Below are 22,235 nucleotides of genomic sequence, written 5' to 3'. Positions count from 1 at the left end.
AATTCATATTTTAAATCCGTGGTCAACATTACTTTGTCGGATTAATGAAAAATATAATAGAAAATAATCCTTGAAATGCTGTCGGAGCGTCCCTCGAAAAAAAAGAATGTACGACTCATTGATGAGTTCAAAATCCAAGATGGCGTCAGAAAAATAGAAGACATGCAATGATAATTACCCACGGAAATATCACAACATTTGTCGTATTTCATGGAAACAGAACTTACTGAAAATATAATGCAACTAAAAAACTCAACTCAATAAATACGTAAATTACACTGCTATTGTAAATCGACATAAATATGTCATAATTGACGTATATGACACACAACATCTACCATCACAGAAACTCTGGATGTACTTCAATGCAGCAAGGTAAGTTATAACAATGACAACATAAAGTTTAAAATAACAAATAAAATACTTTTTTCAGAAGTCATGTATAAACATTGTCCTGTAACTAAACCTAAACTGTAATGAAAAGGAAAAAAGTGTTTGTGATGTTGAGTAATTATTCCATAGTAATTCTAATTGCTAATTAATGTTGAAGTTACATAAATGTTATCTGCATTAAAATATAGCCAAACAATCTATTACATTGATAATCTAAGACAATAAAGAAGCCATTGTCCAAAAATCGTCAAGGTCAGTCACAATATAAAAAAAAAAAAAACGGACCAAAGGCACGAGACGAGCAACCAGGAGACGACAGACCGGGTGGAGCCTATGCTGCATTCAAGTCAACTTGGAAAATCGTGCTGTTTCAGAGAACCCTGGGAAACTGTAAAACGCACCCAACACGATTACACTGGACCCTGTCTATTGCTGCTTGCAGCTATATTTATTCTTATTATAATTAATAATAATAATAACAATAAAAGAGCACTTTCAACATTATTTTCCAGTATTAAATTATAACAGTTGCTTTACCTTGTTGTCGAATGGTGTTTGCATTGACGGGTGAAGGCTCCATGGTATGTCGTCCAATAGGAGTTAAAGTAACGAATAAAAAAAATTGTAATGAGACGACATATTCCTGACAAGATATTTACGTGCAATTGAAATTGCGTATGAGGAGATTAATATATATTAAATAGAACAAAATAGGCAATTCAGTTGATTCCAATTCAGTTGATTTCAATTGACACCGTGTACGATTTGCCGTTTGCCTGTGACAATCGCCGTTTCTGTAAATTTTTGTCAATTCTAAAATTATTCAAATCCGGCAACTATTTTGTCAGACAAACAAACAGCTGATGCATGGCCGTCAACTTGGCAACCGCTTATATAGCTTTGTTGTACTGTGTGTGTGTGTGTGTATGTGTGTGTGTGTGTGTGTGTGTGTGTGTGTGTGTATATATATATATATATATATATATATATATATATATATATATATATAATTATTATTATCATTTTAGGTTGATGTTAAATGTACCAAGTAGAATAATAAATAAATATGAATGAACGACTACAGATGATAAATTAATTAATCAAGCTTCATCCCTACACGATCCAAAACTTTTTGGACTTTTGGTATTTACAGCTACAATATGTCCGTTGGCATCCAAATAATTAAAATATCTGCTTTGCTCGCCATCCGGTATTTGTCATGAATGGTTGTCCGGTAAAGAAGGCGTATGAGAGCGAACAAAGGTGTTCCAGAAAATGAGCGATCCAAGCTGAAAGCCCAGAATTTTTTGGATTGAACATGGTCGTCACCACAATAATTTACATGATAATGGGCAATGGGAGGTTGGACCTCTGGTTTATTTGCTGGTTAAAAAAAAAAAAAAAAAAAAGGTTATATTTGCATTGACATACACAGTTGCAGTTTTTACCATCAACATTGACCTTCTGTTATTTCTCCTGGAGTCAATCACATTGTTTTGGATGCTGTATGCCCATGACTCTGAAAGAACATTTTACTCTTTCATTTCTCATCTAAGTTCACTTCTTCATTCTTCCTTAAAGTTCCTGTAAAGTAAAAGCAGAATTGTGTTCTGAGTTTGTCACACCACAGAACAATGTGTTATGAACCACCCGGCCAAATTTGAATTATTGAAAAAATTGGCACATATACATGCATGAAGTAAGGTTTCAAAATCGTGAAAAACGAGCCAGTGTTCTCTGCTCTGAGACGCTGAGGGCGTGTCCGCTGTGGACGCTGAAACCACGCCCATTCGCATTGACCGTGTAATAATATATAAATGTTTACATTGGAGTAACTTCCATGTTTAAATGATCTGCTGAACCCAGTCCTGTGTGTCTAGTTGTTCACCTCAAAGTGGGGCTGCATTTGCATGCAGCTAATGTTAACATAACCAAATACCGCACGGCCATTGTGAAGGTTCTCTTCTAATGTGAAGCTCTGCTGTGCCTCTCCCCGAAACCAACGCCGGGGGCTGGCGGGGCGACCCCGAGGCGCCCACGTGATCGGCTTGGCATGAGTTTACGGTCTCCCTGAAGACGCCAGGTGTTTATTCCCAAAACAGCTTTTTATCCCAAACTCAAGGCTGTTACCTTAACTTAACATAACGTAGCGTAGCTTATTTCACCATTGATGCTCTGGTTCAGACCTGGTGTTTGTAAAGTGTTGGGGGCGGGGCCATGCAAAGTAGGACCTAGCATTTGTCATCGGGTGATGATTTAGCCCCGCCCAAAAGATCCAGACCACAAAAATGGTGAGAAACAGTTTAACGGTCTAACTCCACAATTCAGGACTATATCATTCAGTCTTTGACCATTTTTTTTTTTTTGGCAATTACTTTCTAATAGTGATAATGTGTTTAGAAACAAATCACTGAATTCGCTTTACAGGGACTTTAAGATTTGACAGAGTTAACCCTGAACCTATGGCAATCCTGTCCAGCTGTTTCATTCATACTTAGGCTTTATTATACTTTATTACACTTTAATATTTTTTAATACAAGTGTTGGCTGATGGTAGGAAGCTAATGCTTGGCATAGGATTAGCATAGCGTGGGACTCTGGGGTGGGAGCTAAACAGAGTTGGGGTCGAAAGCAGGATCGATCTTGAAGTTGGTGGGTCGCAGCTTCATGATGGCAGTCCTGAGGGAGTACCACCACCCCCTCCAAGTGTACCAGACCACACCGTCGTCGGTCACGGCGCTGTAGTGACCATGAGGATAGTAAAGACCGTTGAGATTGGCTGAGTGACACCTTGATGGGCGGGGGGGGGGCAGATAGAAAGAGAAAGTTATTGTGAAGTGTTATTGTTGCAAGATGACTTTCTCCTCAGTTCTCCAACTCCTTTCTTAAGAATATACTTCAAGTTCAAGTTCGAGAGGTTATTTGTCACACTTATGGCATTTTACAAGTAAGTGGCAATGTGACGAATAAACCTCTTGAATCTTGAATGTGCAGCCAGCCGGTTATTATCGCAAATGAACCGCCAACAGGGTGATCAATTGTACCAACGACCACAAGTTGGTCATTATTCAGAGACAAGCATTGCTCAGAAATAGTTAATATAGATATTTTTAAGGATTTTTTACACATATTGTACACTCACAGTAGTACTCAATACTCCAAAACGGGACAAACATAGATACATACAAACAAATTACTGCACGGTATTATGAATCATCAGTGAAATACCACTTTGGTACAAGAAAATTGGCACTTAATGAATGAATTTGTTTGAAACAAAAATACAAATGGCAAATCAAAATTGAGAAAAATTAAATTGGGGTGGGTTCAGTGGAGCCTCGAGTAGTGTATTTACACTGTTCAAGCTTAAGATTGGACATTACCTCCTTGATTCAACACCTGTGAGATGGTGAAATAACTTTCCTTCAACTGAGGAGAATCAGATTTCTAGCAAGTAAGGTTGAGAAGGCCTCAGCCTGATAGGTTGTGATCGGTGTTTCCTGCGGGACTACATCGAACAATGGATCAGGATCAATAACCATATTACACATAAATGAAAAGGTATTAAATACACCTGTCCAGAATGTGGTCAGTTGCGGACATGACCAAAACATGCGACTGAGGCTAGCTAGGTCTCGACTGCACCTGATGCATGTCGGGCCTAAACCAGGGTAGAGATCGGTCAGCGTACTTGCAGATAAATGTAGCCTATGCAGAACCTTAAAATGCAACAAGCCATGTCTAATGCATATTGATGATGAGTGAACCAAGGTGATTGCAGACCCCCAATTTATATCTGATATGGTAATTCCCAACTCTTCGTCGCACCTCCTTGTTAAGTCAGTAAGTGATGGGGAGGCGACCCTCTGAATATTGCCATACAATTAAGAGACCCGACCCCTGCCAACTGGATCCCTGCTCACTCTCCATGCGCAACACCCATCTATCCAGGTACTCTGTGGAGTTGTAAGAGAGAAGTGTGCTTTGACATAACTGCGTACCTGTAGGTAGCTAAAGAAATCTGACTGGGGAATATTAAAATCCTTCATTAACTGTTCAAAAGAAATAGCCACCTTACTTAAAAAGGTCCCTCACAAACTTGATCCCTCTCCTGTGCCATAATTGAAAAGATGAGTCTGTGAGAGAGGGGGCAAAATTGACATTTGCCAAAATAGGGGAAGTAATAAGAGCTTGTTTAAGTTCAAAGTGGGTTCTAAACTGAGAGCATATCTTTAGAGAATCATTAGAGAGTAATTTGGTTGTTAGTCCAATAGCATTTACTTAAGGGCACAAATTAAAGACCATAGGGACACTAGATTACTTGAATGCTGCTCCATAAGAGACCAAATTGGAGACTCATCCTCCGATAAATCAGGGACACAAAACAACAACATGGGTTGCCTCCTAAACAGTGTTGCCTCCCCAATAGTAATACAAATAATTGGGTCAAGACAGATCACCATCTCCCTTTTGTCTTTCCAAATATTCTTTCCTTATTCGAGATACATTTGTATTCCAAATAAAAGACGTGCACTTATTTAATTTCTTAAAAAAGGATTTAGGAATAAAGACTGTGATCGCTTGAAACAGGAATAACACAGATTACAGAATTGATCCTACCAGCGAGGGTCAAGGGGAGGGCCGACCATCTCTACATGTCCTGTTTGGTTTTACTAAACGCTATTTTTAAGTTATTGTCAAACAGACTCTTGTACTTGCAAGTAACACAAACACTCAAGTCAGTAAAGTTATCCTTACTAAGGGAAAAAGGAAAGTTCTGAAGCGACATTTGACATGCTTTATCATTTATGGGGAATATAATACTTCCAATTAAATTTAACTTGACATCTGACACCTTCCCGAACTTGGTGATAAGGTCTAGAGCAATCGGTATTGTAGTATATGGATTGGATCGGAAAGAAAAAGGAGAAGATCATCCGCGTACAGCGATAGTTTATGCAGTTGTCCTCTTCCTCGCACTCCAACCAAACTAGTTTTCTCTCTTAGCATTATTGCCAGGGGCTCGATGGCGGTGCTGAATATCTGGGGACCCAGGGGACACCCTTGTGTTGTTTGGAAAAGAGGAAAATAGTTCAATATTATCTTGTTTGTTCTTACTGAGGCTTGAGGCGATAGTGAGTGTGTGTGTGTGTGTGTGTGTGTGTGTGTGTGTGAGCCTTTTTTTCCAGGACCTCTTCAAATACCTTTGACAATAACGGGAGTAATTTGGGAGCAAATGTTTTTTAATACGATTCTGTCATATACCTATGAGGACCTGGTGCCTTTCCGGACTTCATGTTTTTAATTGCACTATCTATCTCTGTTAACGTTATTTCTTTCTGAACCAGATTTGTCTGATTCATCTAAGATGGGCATTTCCAATTTACTAAATAAGTCCTCTCCTAGTTCTTTGCTACTTGCTTCTGAGGTGTACAAGTTTTCACAGAAAGACCTAACTGAACATCAATGTCCCTTTGGTCCATAACAATATTACCTTCCCCATCTTTTATTGCAGATATAAAAGCTGCAGACTGCTTAAGTTGATCGCCCAAAAGGTTGATGGCCCAAGAGCTTGCTGGCGCAGTGTCCATATTAGTTGTAATGATGACTTGATTTTAAATGAAGGTCTATAACGTTATCGTTAGTCAAGGAGTCAAATTCTGTCTGGAGCGAAATTCTCTCTCTCGCTATAGATTATCAGAGGGTGATTGTTGAGTGTAACTGAAGAAGAATTGAAGGAGAGAAGGAAGGTAGATGTACTATATGTACAAGAGACCAGGTGGAAGGGAAGTAAGGCCAGGAGTATCGAAGCCGGGTACAAACTGTTCTACTATGGAGTGGATGGCAGGAGAAATGGGGTAGGGATAGTCTTGAAGGAAGAATGTGACCCACCACAGCAAAAGCCGCCATCTCGCGCATTTCAAAAATCGCCAGGAGCAGCCAAATAAGTTGAAAAAACCTTTCTTGAAGGAAAATTTGATTTTTCCAGATTCGTGTTGCTTTGTGTTTTTTTTTATCTCGCAACGTATTTTCAAAACCGAGTTTGATTTTTTTCACCCTTTCTTGTGTGCATAATTGTTGCAAGCAGAAATAACACAACTTTTACAGTTATAGTCTCACACATGTTGTCCGTGCTGTGTATCACCTCCATCGTCCAACTTATTGAGACCGGTGTTTTAGCCATCGGCTAAATTACTCACCAAAATATGTCCATCAGTAAACTTTGCGCACCACCTTCTTCAAAACAAACTCTTTGGCTTGTTTTGGATCTTTTGAAACTTGCCTCGTGTCCGTCCAATGTTGTTATTCTTAATATCGCTGGGTATCTCAGGCTGTAGCGAACTCCTTCACAGTCCCGAAGCAGGCCCCCCACCTTGGTAAATGCTGCCCGTTGTTTTCTCACGGTCCGAGTAAAGTCCGGCAGGATTCGGATCTGTTCACCATCCGCGGGCATCATTGATTTCATCTCTATAGCTTTCTTTAGTAGTGACCTCTTTTTCAGAGAAATAATGACATTTAACTACAAACGCCCATGGTGGAAGGTTGTCTTGTTTCTTTTTGCTATGGAGAGTGGTGTGCTCAGTCGAGGGTTCGAGGCTTCTCAAGACCCAGAGATTGTTTTAGCATGTTAGCCACAAACTGAGATGGATATTTTCCATCTTCATCGTCCTTCCTTCACTCCCGTGATGTGGATATTGCAACGCCGTGATCTTGCCACCAAGTCTTCGCATCAGTCTGTCACTTCTTTTTTCATACCGTTGACATTTGATTCCACAGAGGTGATTGAGCCCGAGTGGTTGCTAACCACAGCCTCCAGCTCAGATACTCGGGTCTCGACTGCCTTGATACTTTTATGAACTTTTTATATATAATAATTCTGTCGTAATCTGGGTAACCTGGCTTTAGAGTTCCACAGACTGAGCTATCGCCTTTTCTTCAATTTTCACCATCAAGTCTTGTTGAAGAGACTCAATGGCCTGTAGCACTGCATGTTGATCATCAGCCTTAGTGTTTGTCTTCTGCTGGGCTAGCATTAGCGTTACCATCAGCGCAAGTATTAGCCTCGGAAGCTTTCGTCTCCGACTCCAACTTGTTACTTCCTTGAAGTATTATCGGCATTTTCTTCTCAGTGATTTAAAGGCTATCGCCTTAACGTGTTTATCTGAACGTGTGAGGTTGCTGTATGAAAATTAAAAGGGCAATATTCTTATACTAGTAGTTCCCTGTGAGGAGCTCCACAGAACGCGTCGCTACATGGCGCCGTCCTTCCGGAAGATCCCCACTCACTTACTCAGAAATAGTTGACCGCTGTTTGACGCTGTTGACCAATCAGAATCGAGTATTCCACAATGCCGTGTAATAGTTTAAAATAACTACTGTTTTGATCATAGTTTCACTGTTGTCTCCCAAACTATAGTATAGATAGGGATTGAAGCTTTGGACTAAATCAGATTTGACCACAAAAATCTTTTTGGATTTGGGTCCCAGAGATAAAAATCTTATCAAATTGGGTCCTACGTCAACCATCCCAACACACCTGTATTCCTGTAAGTCCTCACCTATTGAACCACCAGCCGCCTTTGTCTTCCTGTGCACAGTTCCCATTGTAGTTGTCATTGTCCCGGTCGTAGGTACTGAACTTCATGTCCTGGTGACTGGCCCACGCAGACACGTCGACGTGGTAGCTGCCAGACAGAGCGTCTCCGGCCGTTCCTTTGTATGCTCCGAAAGCCAGCTGGTAGTCATCCTACACAGGCAAGGCACATAACACTAAATAGGTTGATCGATTTTTTTCTTTTCTTATTTAAACAATGGCTAACACATCCATTCACCCATCTGTCGCACCTTTTCAGAAGCCACTTTGAAGTTTTTATACTCAGCGTAGCGTTGGTTCCCATCAAAATCCTCCAGATTAATCCTTAGAGAGTAGTTCCCTGCGGCAGACGAATCAATAATGAATAGTTTCCGTGAATGAAAGACTGTATTCATTTATAATATGAAGCTACAGTACATAACAAACACCTTGAATGGATAGATTTTCTTCTATAAAATTGTGACGGAAACAAAATATTCAAGAGAATCAACCATTCATGTGACAGAATGGTTGATTCTCTTTTTAAAGCTATTTAGATGGACAAATATGTCGCATATGAAAGTGAATATCAGGAACTGTACTTTTAGTCTTGTGATTCTTAAAGTTCCACCTGATCTAATGTTTAATTAGATCTTGTTCTCTTGATCTTGTCCTTCCAAAAGAACAAAATAAGCGTTCTGTTCTGTTCTGTTTTTGCTGTAATGCTTCAATTTCCCTCCGAGGATTAATAGTCTCATCTTATCTTATGTTTCCCCTATATGATTGCATGCACAATGAAATGTGTCCGTATACAATCAGTTGATATAATGATGCGTAGCTGGCAGAGCTACTTCTGTCAGACAACTCAACGGCGCCACACGCTTCCACACACTTTTGGGCCAGCCTATTTAGGCAGCCAATCCCTCCTGCCTTACCTGCTTTGCTGCCTGCTTGCTTGCTGATTTGCTCCTCTCCCTCCACCTTCCCTGCATCCACCTGCTGAGTTGGGTTCTATTCTTCTACCCATCGGGGGGATTTAAGCTCATCACTCCTATATTTCTAGCTCACTAAGTATGCCTATGTTTGTTTATCTGTCCGAACTGTGCTTATATTGACCTTGTGCAGTGAGGTAATGCAGGATCTCGTTTCCAAGCCAAAACTCCCCTGCCTCGGATGCTGTTTCCCCAAATCCATCCTTATACTCAGTCCATGACCTGGAGGAAATGAGGTAGAGTAGGTAGCTCGGAAGGTAGGTTAGAGGCTAGACAGACACATGAGCATAAAGGGTCTATTGCTTTTACTAGAAATTCAGTATTGATGGCACACTGACTCTCTCTCTCACACACACACACACACACACACACACACACAGACACACACACACACACACACCTGTTAAAGAGCTCCTTGCCGTCCACTCTTCTCTGTACGACCGTCCATCCGCCGCCCCCGGTCATGTCACAGTACACTTGAACTGGGGCGGGGCTGCCGTCGGGCTTGATGCTGTACACGCCGCTGAAGTTGTAACCAGAGCTAAACATGTGAGCGCAGTCTGAAGAAATGGAGGTAGAGTGAATGAGAGAGAGAGAGAGAGAGAGAGAGAGAGAGGGGTCATTTATCAAGGTTTATTCTGGAAACTACTCCTGTAATTGTTCTCTTTTCACCAGTAATTGTAATTTATTGACTCTAACTAAAATTTCTAACAGTTCATTTCCAACAAAGTATATGAATTAATTTGTATAAATCTCATTCTTTGTCTATGCTTATATACGTGCAAAACTGATTTAAAGAAATGAAGACCTTAAATATAATTAATAACTAAATGATAATTAATAATGTGACCAAAGTGTTATCTCATGTAAAAAAACAAAACTCAGCTCAAGTTCCAGGCAAAGGAGAGGAACCAGGCTTGACTTTATGTTTCTAATCTAAACAGGATGCAACAAACTCCAAGAAAACAAGTGTATGTGACATTAAACTTCCAATTTAAAAATGAAATACCCTGCCTATGAATCAATTTTAAGAAATGAAAAATGTGAACTCTGACCTCTGTACTGGGTGTTTTCTGCCTGGTTCTGGAGGGGGTATCTGGTCTTGGTGGCAGTCTGTGGCCGGCTGAGCTGTAGTAACCTGTGGAGGATCTTCTCCTGCTTCAGCACCTTGCTCTTCAGGAACGTCTCCCGCTCCCTCAGACGTGCCACCTCCTCGTGACAACTGTCTGACGCCTGCACACAGACACACACACCCACACACACACACAATTACTGTGCGAACATTTGAGTTTAATGGTATTTTTGAGTCAAGAAGAACCAGCATAAACCTATTTAGGAACAGCAGTTGACTTAACACAAGCAGCAGTTGAAACTGCCGCTTGGCGCCGCCCCCTGTGGTCGCCTGCGTGAACGCTCCGTGTTGATGCACTCATGGATATAAAACATTTCCTGAGAGAACAACTTTGGGACACTTTATCTGTTGATCCAGAGTGGCCGGTGGAGAGACCTGACCTTCGGGCGAGGATCAGATTCCGAGTCCTTCTCCGTGTTCCGTGCAGACAGGTCGGGGAATTCCAAGGGTGGGGGCATCTGCCTCATGATCAACAGCAGCTGGTGTAACACCAACAACATCAAGACTCGCACTCGCTCCTGTTGGCCAAACCTGGAGCAGATGACCATCTCATGCCATCCATTCTACCTCAGACGGGAACTCAGCACGGTCATCATCACAGCCGTTTATATTCCACTACAAGCGGACACCGACACAGCACTATCAGGCCTATATCATGTGTTCTTTGGACTTCAGAACAAACATCCAGACACGGCTGTGGCTGGGGACTTTAACATAGCAAACCTTAAAGTTCTGCATTATTTCCATCAACACATCACGTGTGCCACCAGGCGAGAAAGACAGTGAGTTTACGGACGTTGCTATGAGTTTCATAGCCACGATAGCGGACAGCGTCGTTCCTACGGTGAAAATTTGGATATTTCCTAACCAGAAACCGTGGGTCGATAAATCCATCTGCGGCGCTCTGAATGCTCGCACGGCCGCTTGCAAAGACATCCTGGTGTCCAGCAACATAGACAATTACAAAGCGGCGTCCAATAAACTGAGGAGGGCGGTGAAGGACACTAAACGGACATACAGAGACACAGTGGAGCTACAGATGGAGCAACGAGACAGCAGACGCTTGTGGCAGAGGCTGCGGACTATCACTTACTACAAGAGCAGCCCCACCTAGCCGCGAGTGTCGAGGCAGCCATAGCTAAAGAACTGAACTTCTTTTATGCGTGGTTTGAGGCAGGCAACAACACTGCTAGCTCGCTGGCTAATTTAAGGTTCAGTGCTGGGGATGAGCGGGCACTCTGTGTCTGAGCATGACGCCAGTTGGGCTCTGAAACGTGTGAACACCAGGAAAGCTGCAGGCCCAGATGGCATCTGGGCGAGTACTGAAGACCTGTGCTAACCAGCTAGCCCCTGTGCTCACTAGGATATTCAACGCCTCCCTGGCCAAGTCAAAGATCGCCTCTCCTGCCTGCTTGAATGACTACCGTCTGGGGGCCCTCACCTTGGTGGTCATGAAGTGCTTAGAGAGGCTGAATATGGATTACATCTGGCCTCCCTCTCCTGCACCACTGACTCGCTGCAATTCATATACCTGCCAAACAGGTACACGAACGACGCAGTGTCCAAGGTACTGCAACCCGCGCTCATGCACCTGGATGGCCAGAGGGGAGGCTATGTGAGATTGCTGTTTATTGACTACAGTTCAGCTTTCAACACCATTGTCCTCACTAGACTGGCTGTGAAGCTGCTGGAGGACTAAACACTAGGACTGAACACTCCACTGTGTGCCTGGATCGTGGACTTCCTCACAGCCAGGCCCCAGGTGGTTAGGGTGGGGAGGCACACATCCAGCACCCTCACCCTGAACACAGGAGCCCCCCAGGGCTGCACCCTCAGCCCCATATTGTAATCCCTGTACACACATGACTCTGTGGCCAGTTCCAGCTCCAACACCATCAAGTTTGCTGACAACACCGTCATGGTGGGCCTAATTACCGACGACGACAAGGAGGCCTACCGTGAGGAGGTGGCTGACATGTCACTCTGGTGTCAGGACAACAGCCTCCTCCTGAACGTCAACAAAACGAATGAGCTGATTGTGGACTTCAGCAGAGGATTACAACCGAGGACACACGCACTGTTGGTGATTAATGGGACTTCTGTTGACAGGGTGAGCAGCTTCAAGTACCTGGGAGTCCACATCACAGAGGATTTAACATGGACTATACATACAGACACTCTGGTGAAAAGGGCAAGATGGCGACCTCAGGCAGCTGAAGAAATTCAGAGTCTTGGTGAGGATCCTCAAGTCCTTCTTCTCTGGAGCTGTGGAGGGCATCCTGACAGGCAACATCACTGCCTGGTTCGGGAACGGTACTGCTCAGGACAGGCGGGCCCTGCCGAGGGTGATGTTTGGCCGAACGTACCACTTGAACTACCCTCCCCTCCCTGCAAGACTTATACACCAGGAGCTGTAGTATCAGAGCCTGCTGTATCATGAAGGATCCTCATCACCCCAAAAACTGACTGTTCCAGCTGCTGCGGTCGGGCAAGCGCCTCAGCAGTCACACAGTGAGAACAGAGAGACTGAGACTGAGTTTCTCGCCTCAAGCCATAAGGACTGTCAATGCTGAACTCACCAGGGGTCCTAACAAAAAGCACTGAGACACTCACACAAGCCGCACTGCCTTACTGTACCGTATGTTGCATACTGTACTGCATTATCGATGACTGTACTGGGTTACTGCATACTGTGCTATATTGCTGTTCTGTTTGGTGTTACTGTATTGCTGTGTTGTACTGTTGTATAATGTACTGTATATCTCTACAAACACTACCTCACTTAATTCACATGACACTTTAATGCACATATCCGTCTATACCAGAATAGTCTATTCCTTTATTTCTATATTTGTATTCCTACTTTGTATATTAACCTTCTTACTGTTATTTTATTTTATTTACTAATTGAATTGCGGTTTGGGAATCATTTTGTTCAGTTAGTTAGTTGGATAATTAATTTGTTATTGTGCCAGTTAGTTTTTGACCAGTTAGTACTTATTGTGCATAATCTCCAGGTGCGTTGCAATGTCGTTAAACATCTTGAATCAGTTGCCGCTTAAATCACATACATACAAGCACACATATGGCCGAGCCAAATACCTTTGCGCTTGACCAGAGATTTTGATTTCTGGAGGTTTTTTTCAAACCTTCACTCCAGCCTGCATTCGGGGCTCATCCTTGGTGGACTGTTTTAGTTTTCATTCTCAGAACAAGCATTACTTCAACTGGTCTGGTGTTTATTCGATGGTACACTCCAAAGTGAGTTTAAATCCAAGGGAGTTTATTCCAAAGACCATAATCTGCAATACTAATGATCCATTATGTTTTCCCCCTAATTAATGCACCTAGATTACCTACAGTACCTGTACTGAGTGGGAAGATGTCAGTAGTATGAGGTGTGTCAGTAAAACTCCCTCAAGAGTCAAATCCTCAATCTGCCCCATTAGGTCAATACAGTACATACATTAACCACACACACACACACACACACACACACACACACACACACACACACACACACACACACACACACACACACACAGCGTTTTCACTTACTAAACAAGCCAAAATACGAAAAATAAGCAAGCAACTCACAAAATAAAAGAACGTTTAGTAAGTTCAGTAAACATTACTTACGGACAGAGATGGAAAACTGGCAACTGTAATCACCATTAGTCCAATAAGAAAACACTCCTGCCCTGCCATCTTCTCTGCAGGACGGCTCAAACAACTAGTATATTAGAAAATTCTTTAAAAAATATGTCAATTTAATCTAGATTGGTAAAGGTCGAATTTTCCTTCGACAACAAAATCTTTGTGACAATTCTTGTTTGACTCGTCGAGGAATGTTCCACCTCTCAGGCTCTGGTCAAAGTATTGTTCACGTCTGGCGCAAAAACAAGCGCTAGCCAGTGGAGAGTGAAAGGAGAGACCAAAGGAATTTTCTCCCGATCTTCTGCAGCCATGAAAATAAATTTAAAAAATGTGCGGAACTGACACCAAAGCTGCGAGAATCTGCTTCGGATTACAGCAGAACAGTGGAATCGAATAGAATAAAACTGAGAAAAATGATTGATAACAATGGTAGAAATAAACACATTTTTCTAGAAACGCACTTTACCAGTGGGGTCAGCAAACAGGGCCAGCTAGACACATTCCCCAGAGCCTCAGGGGGTTGGATGTATTGCTCAACCACATTAAATGACTTCTCTTTTGTTTTCTGGCAGCTGCCCTTTCTCCCCCGTCTTCCCTAGTATGTGATTTTCTCCGGTTGCCGGCTGGAAAGAGCTGACATTCAGGCTTGTTCTTTTATCTGCTGCCCCCTCCCCCACCTTTGTCGATTGTTTGAAATCCAATGGGACGGAACGATGAATCAAATATGTTGTGTTCCACTACTAAAGGGACACTCCAATTTACTTTTTGTCTTATCTTACCCAGATTCGGACAAGAAGATCAATGCCAATTCCATCCCTGTGTGTCTGTTTCATCCCTTCAAGATAGGAATTTCAATGGCTGCGGAGGGGATCAACTAGCCTAGCTCCTCCCTGAGAAATTAAGGAAATACACACATTCAATCAAAAGTTACTTAAGCGATACATTTTGGGTATTTATGACAAGCGAAAAACGAGATTTGAACGCTTCGGACACATTACATGAGCCTGGGAACTAGGAGGATCTGTAAGCTCATTAGCTCTGCAGAATCAGTCTGGCCACCCTCCCATTCAGACAGATTTCCACCCGTCCTGGCCAGGGTCCGGCCAAATACAACCGTTTATCTAACATTTGACAGCGACCGGTGTTTTGAATTTCAAGTAGGCCGTGGTCATTTTTCAGTTTTTTTTCACAGATTATGAAAGTGCAGGTTGTAAGCTTTCAAATGAGGTGTCATACATTGAAAATATTTGAAGCAGATATGCTTATTTGAATGTTTCTACACATAACCTCCTCCTGCAGTGAAAACGCCGCTCAAAGCTCCTGAGCTGGCACACTTCAGAGGCAGGTAATGTGTGGGAACAATAGCTGGGACACTCCACCTCCATCCATCTCTGTGTGTGTGTGTGTGTGTGTGTGTGTGTGTGTGTGTGTGTGTGTGTGTGTGTGTGTGTGTGTGTGTGTGTGTGTGTGTGTGTGTGTGTGTGTGTGTGTGTGTGTGTGTGTGTGTGTGTGTGTGTGTGTGTGTGTGTGTGTGTGTGTGTGTTAACTCAATGCTTGGTCTGCCCGCTTCTTTTATTTTATTTTTTATCTTTTCTTTCCTCGGGGCATTTTGTTTTCCTCTCCTGTTAATTAAAATGATAATAATGCTGATAATGCAGTAAACTCGGGTTCCCTTGGACCTGGTAACTCTAAGATTGTTTATCTTGGAAGGTGAAAGCCATCGGACATCAGGTGAAAAGATCCAAGGTTCTGTCACATAATCAACATTTAAAATCTGAAATAGCTTTTATTCAAGAAACGCATATGCGCCTCAAGGATCACCCCAGGTTACGTAAACCATGGCTTAACCAAACCTTCCATTCCACGTTTAATTCCAAGGCCAGGGGTGGTGCCATACTGATTCACAAGAGGATGCAATTTATCCCCACTGACACCATAGCCGATCCTAATGGGAGGTATTTAATTGTTGCAGGTTTGTCGTTTCAGACAACAGTTTTGCTTCTGAATGTGCACGCCCTTAACTTTGCCACAAATCCTAGCCCCCAGCCATATGCGGAACGCATCCCTTTGCAAACTGAATTCATTTTGCTCTCAACTAGACAAGCTGAGCATATGTTTTTACAGTCTCCTGGGAACTATCATGAATATGGCGATAAGACTGGTCGTCTGCTTGCCCACCAGTTGAAGCGTTAAGCTGCCTCACGTCTGATTCCTAAAATTAAAGACACCTCCGGTAACCTGCTCTCTAACCCTGCTGATGTCAATGCAACATTTAAATCATTCTACTCTACTCGTTAAAAATCTGATTTTTCCTACGGACTCTGGACTATGGACTAGATTTCTCGACAATTTGGAAACACCCACTGTTGACCCTGCCACTGCAGTTGATTTGGACTCGTCATTAAAACTAGATGAAGTAATAAGAGCAATAAATTAATGCAAAGTAATAAAGCCCCAGGCCCGGATGGACTGATTTCTTTTAAGAAATGTTGTGATTTTGGGAGTCAATAGTACGTGGTATTTTACCACCTACCCTCACCCAAGCATCAATCACACTATTACTTAAAAAATAAAAGGACCCCACTTCTTGTGGATCCTATAGACCCTTGTCAACGTGCCAATGTCAAAATTACTGGCAGGTCGTCTGGAGATGATTGTCCCTGACATTGCATCGGAGGAACAGACAGGATTTATCGGACCTTCTTTACCATACGCACCCTTATGAATATCATTTACGCCGAGCAAACCTCAAAACACCCTGAAGTTGTTTTATCATTAGACGCAGAGAAGGCGTTCCTAAGAAAAGAGTGGGAGAGTCTGTTTGCTGCTCTGAAGAAATTTGGCTTTGATGACCGCTTCATTTCATGGATTTGCCTTCTGTGAACTAATCCCCATGCGAGTGTATGCACTAATGATATGCGATCTGATTATTTTGTGCTGCCACGCCTTACTCGTCAAGGCTGCCCTTTAAGCCCCCTTTTATTCGCTCTCAGCCCTGCGCCCCCCCATTCCATGCGATTTTCCGGGAGCATATAGAACATCATTCTTTGGAGAGGACCTGTTACCTTGTTACAAACCATACAGCTGCTATCCCCCTAATACGTTCAATGTTAGAGGAATTTGTCTCTTCTTCTGGTAATAATTAATTGAACTTTCAGAAAAGTGAATGTTTTCCCATTAATATTACTGCTTCACCGCTCCAACAATGACGTTTGCCTCTCCATATAAGCCAAATGGTCTTCAAATACCTTGGCGTTAATATTACTCGCTCCCAGGCTTCTCTCCAAACTTCACTCCCCTACTTTCTCAAACAAAATCTGACCCCCAGAGATGGAACGACCTCTCTTTGACTTAAACTGGCAGAATTAATGTCGTGAAAATTACTATTTTACCAAAAATGTCTCTATATATTTCAGCCCACTATTTCTATTCGTCTTTTTTTCCGTCTTTAAACAAATTGATTACATCATTTATTTGGAATAACAGCCTAGAATTAGTAGGCAGCTAATATTCAAAAGTTGCGATTCCGGTTCCATGTGGTTGACACCCCCTGATGTTCGATCAAAGTCATGCACGTCAACATCTCTCACCGCTCTACTCTGCTCCTCATACCCAATTTTTCTATCCCAGTACACAAGAAATCAAGTTGTGTTGCCCTCTCTGAAAATCTGGAATCCATTCCGCCGCCACTTCTAATTCACTTCTGCCTCAACTTTAGGTACCATCACTAATCACTTATCTCCCCCTTAAGCTTTGGACTCTTCTTTTTCCTTGTGGAACATAAAAGGACTCACCTGCTTCCGAGAACTTTATCATGACAATCATTTTTCTAGCTGTGCTTCCTTATCGGGCAAATATGACTTGCCACGCTCACATCTCTTCCGTTACTTTCAAGTACGACATGTATCCACTACGTTTTGTTTTTTTATTTCCTTCACCCCCAACTCTGTTGCCTACTAAAATGTAGTCCAGATCATCTCTCGGATTTATTTTTGCCTCATGTCATCAAATAATAAATTTGTCAAAGCAAAAGCTGCTTGGGAGAAATAAATGAATGTTGAGCTTTCAGCCGATGGGATAAGAAAATTGAACGGGAAAGCTCTACCACATCACGTGCACGACTGGGTCTCACTCAGTTTAAGGTCATTCACAGGGTCCACTTTTCCAAAGCCAGGATAGCAGAAATATACTGACATGTGGACAACAGATGTGACCGGTGTAATCACGCCCCTGCCGACCTCAGCCAAATGTTTTGATTTTGCCTAAAACTAAGACACTTTAGGGGCATCATTTTCAAAACTCTATCAGATGTTCCAGAAATGGATCTGCAAACCATGTCCCCTCATCGCCATCTTCGTGGACATGCCAAACAGGCAGATGTAATTGCAGATGTAATTGCATTTTCTTCCGTCTTGGCACGAAGGAGGATTCAACTCTCATGGAAGTCTTCTACCCCTCCCCCTTGGTTTTTACTGGTTGGGGGACATGATGTTTTTTTCTCAAACTTAATGTCAGGTGGCAACCACGAATATCACATTTCAGCAAGTTGAAATGGCTGTTGAAATGAATTTTATTCTTTATTTTATTTATGCCCATCTATCAAGTCATATAAAGACCGGGAATATGTTTGTGTGAACAATGGTTATCCTACATGTAAACTACTTGAGAATGAGCCTGTGTTTGTGGACCGACTTATTTATTTGACATATCTCTTCACTCTGTTTTTGTTACATTAATGCTAGTCAATTTTGCCAATGTCTATTTCATTCAAGTTGTTCCTTGTAAGGTGTGTGTGTGTGTGTGTGTGCGTGCGTGTGTACAAATGCCAGATGCTATGAAAGACAATACAAATTTACTTTCTCATCCTCCTTAGTTAAAGGTAATCCAATCGATTTTTCATACCTACTCACATAAGAGCGGTTTTGGATACACAATCTGCATTGGCTGTAGGACTGGTATGTTATTCAGATACGTTGCCAGAGCAATATTATTCCACAACAGTATCCCTTTTGTCCATTTTCCAATGATGTTTATGCTGGTGGTGGTGGTCTGATTAGTATTCAGGTGAAAATTAAGGGATGTGTATTTAATTTATTATCATCGTTAGAGGCTGTTCCTGGCTGCTGTAGGTTTCTTCCTGTTTTTTGTACTCGTCCCGCCCCCTGCACACAAAAATACACAAGAACTTAGAAGGTATTTGTATATATTGTAATATTATGGCGCTATAAGGCACGTGCATAGATCACAAATATACACCCGCAACATGTATTCAATTTCAAGCATGATTTGAGCATGCTGGCAGTCCTCACCACGAGTATGTCATTTTGATGTGTTCCAGTTTATCAATGTAGAACTTGAAACCCAAACAATACTACCTGGTTACTGTTGGCAGTTGTCATAATTTTTTTTCCGCTTATGTTGATTATCCTCCTCTTAAGGAGACAATAATGATTAATTATCAATAAAATCTCAATAAGGTCATTATGGGGTTGGTGGTGGGTCTATTTCTACTGTACAAAGTACAGTAGAAGTAGAAAGTACAATTTACAGCTCTGGCATTGGAGCCTAGATCTCAAACTGACCCCTAAAATCATATCCTGAACCCTTTTAAAATCATATCCTGAACCTCATATCCTGAGCCCCAGGAGAACGAGAGAGAGAAACTCTCACCTTCCGATCCAAATCAGTTGTCTTTCTGACCGGCAAGAGTCTCCCTCCTCCTGGTCAGAACTCTTTTAACGCTCCCTGCAAGGACATTCAATTAAATACAATAGAACAGGAGGCTGATCCTAATGCAACTGCACGCCAATTAATCAATTGAATTATAATGAAACTAATGTTATGTGACCTTGGTTTTCCGGAGTCTGCGTATGCTGAGGCGTGTCGGGGTCATCGTCAGGTTGAACATCGTCAGACTTCTTGTAGTAATACTGTTGATCTGGGGGCCCGAACCTCTGCGCACACACACACACACACACTAAGTCAAAGACTTGTTACTTCATATGTAGCATACACAGCAGGACTGTCTGTGTCGGACCCTCCTCTCTTCAAGAGGTTCACAGGAGGGGTTAACAAACCCCGCTGAGACCCTGGATCTGTTAATACTTGTCTACATTCTCAAACAATAAAGGCATCAATTGGGAAGTTCCCCAGACATAGGCGGGGACCTTCACCCCAGGGATTGGAACGAAGAAAGACACCAGGATGACCATTTGTCTCTGCTGGTTATCTCAGGCTGAGGCTGGATCAACAAACACCTTCTCTCGTTCCCTTGCTTTCACCTATAACCACATTCTCTCCTGCAATCAAGGCAGACTCCCCATGCGCAGCCTGTCACGTACGTAAGACACGTATGGAAGGAGATCCATGAGTTATTTGCATCTGCAATCCCTCTTCCGCTAAGGAGTCTGAATTAATATGAACCAATGCCAAATCCGTCAGTAACCGGAGTAACATTATTTCTGCAGATGTTTCTATGAAAAATGATCCAACTCATCACTGTACGATTTTAAACTGGCAAAGTTACACAACCGTATTTAAAATGTGTTAACTGTCATGTTGCCAGACTGCCATCTAGTGGCCAACATGTAGAAATCACTGGACCCATCAGCACTGTAATGTCCATTGTGTGTGTGTTATAATCAGATTAAAGATGATGAATTTATGCCATTTTTTAGGAGTGTTGACATTTTTTTTAATAGTTACTAATTAAAATAATTGTCTTAATAGTTAGTCACAAATGTTACTGAGAAAATGGTTTTGAAAGGTGACCGATGTCTGAACCATGTGTATTCTTTTTTTGTTTTGTTTTTATGTGAACATTATCACAAGGGTTTGTTTTGAAGTTATGAATTGGTTTAAACATCGTGTGTGATTTTTTTGCGTGTAAGCAGGAATTAGCAGCCAGTTAAAAGAAAGAAGACACACAAGAACTCTGCCTCCTCCGCCATTTTGAGCAGTGGAGACGCCCCAAACTCCTTTGAACACTCTTTGTTGTCGCAAAAGTATGCGCGCAATTTATTGAACAGGCCTGCTCCAGCCACCCAGCTGGAGAACTGCATTTTCTTTTTTGTCTTTTTTTTTTCGTTTGTTTTTCAACTGATCCACGAAAGCTTCAAGCCGAACTGATGAATTCTGTGTAGTCAGATTAATTTGATTCAACGCTCAACCCCAATGGGAGAAGCACACCGAAGTCATCGCCCTTCAACCTGGAAGTCGTCGGGGAGTCTAATCAGTTCTCCCGGACCAACTCCGTGCTAGTGAAATCACGGCCATATCGCAGCCTTCGCAATCCGGTGAACCCTTCTAGTCCTGCTCTGGAGGGCTGCTAAAACTCTCCACCATGACTCGCCTTCCAAAGCAGCTTCTTGATACGGGTTGATGTGTCTTATTGAATTAATTTCCCCTTTAGAGAAGTTAATTGCCCTTAACGTGTCTCGTTTTTATTATTTTGATGAGAGTGTCACATAACTTCTTGCCTCACTATCGTCTCTGAGTTAGTGTCACCATTACTGCATTCGTTTGTTTATTTTCTTGATCATTTATTTTCCTTATCTATTTTACTGTTATTTTCATATGTTTGCTATTATTTCATTTATTAACGTGGATTAGCATGATAAAATAAATACATTTATTGGAAAGAAGAATACAGTAGTAAAAGTATCGGACCAAGAACTATAATTCTTATGAGACTGATCGATCATATTTAATGTGGTTTATTTACGATTGTCCCTGTTGGGAGTGGTGCCTGGTAAATAAGTCATTTAATATCATCATTTAATAGTCTAACAAATCATATCACGCTACAAAAATTGATCACCTTTTTAAGAGTGCAATTTTTATTCTAAATGTGGTCGTGACACCACACATATTACTCTTAGAGAAGTAATGTTTGTGTGGCATCCCACACACACACACACACACACACACACACACACACACACACAGGTATCATACCACGTCAGGCCACATGAAGCTGATGAAGAGGATGACTGGAAGACCAATGGTGAAGACGTAGAGGCCCCACAGCGCAGGATGCTTGTTGGCGGACAGGAGGAGGCTCTCTATGAAACCAGGCTACAATATACACAGATGTTTGTTATATACGCCGATCAGCCACAACATTAAAACCGCCACTAATAATCGCTAATATCGTGTAGCTCGCCCTCGTGCTGCCAAAACAGCTCCGACCCGTTCAGGCATGGACTCCACAAGACCTCTGAAGGTGTCCTGTGGTATCTGGCACCAAGACGTTAGCAGCAGATCCTTTAAGTTATGAGGTGGGGCCCCCACGGATCAGGCTTGTTGTTCCAGCACATCCCACAGATGCTCTATCTGATCGGACCCTCACCCCAGCCATCCACATGATGGAGAAGAAAACGTGATTCATCAGACCAGGCCACCTTCTTCCATTGCTCCATGGTCCAGTTCTGACGCTCATGTGTCCATTGTAGGTGCTTTCAGCGGTGGACAGGGGTGGGCGTGGGCA

General features: G+C 42.3%; 1 protein-coding gene across 1 annotated transcript; it reads right to left on the bottom strand.

The window, feature by feature from the left end:
• Positions 1–1,772: 1,772 nt before the first annotated feature.
• fgl1 (fibrinogen-like 1) lies at positions 1,773–13,946 on the bottom strand. The gene is made up of 7 exons (XM_080007908.1): positions 13,730–13,946; positions 10,014–10,191; positions 9,359–9,518; positions 9,083–9,180; positions 8,239–8,327; positions 7,953–8,140; positions 1,773–3,183 (listed from the first exon to the last, which is right to left on the bottom strand). Exons 1-7 carry the CDS (start codon positions 13,796–13,798, stop codon positions 3,003–3,005), a joined length of 963 nt encoding a protein of 320 aa, XP_079864034.1. The 5' UTR covers positions 13,799–13,946; the 3' UTR covers positions 1,773–3,002.
• Between the last annotated feature and the right edge of the window lie 8,289 nt (positions 13,947–22,235).

The sequence above is a fragment of the Zeus faber genome (assembly GCF_960531495.2).
Source record: "Zeus faber genome assembly, chromosome: 10".
Lineage (NCBI taxonomy): Eukaryota > Metazoa > Chordata > Actinopteri > Zeiformes > Zeidae > Zeus > Zeus faber.
Note: the sequence above shows the minus strand (reverse complement) of the source record. Positions and strands in the feature narration are given on the sequence as shown.

Bases quoted from the DNA above. Each gene is read 5' to 3' on its own strand.
- fgl1 (XM_080007908.1), bottom strand. From the start codon at position 13,798: ATGGCAGGGCAGGAGTGTTTTCTTATTGGACTAATGGTGATTACAGTT. The intron at 9,181-9,358 runs GTGTGTGTGTGT...CATTTCCTCCAG, and splicing joins GGCAAGGAGCTCTTTAACAG to GTCATGGACTGAGTATAAGG. The intron at 8,328-9,082 runs GTCAATATAAGC...CGTCTGCCGCAG, and splicing joins GCATTACCTCACTGCACAAG to GGAACTACTCTCTAAGGATT.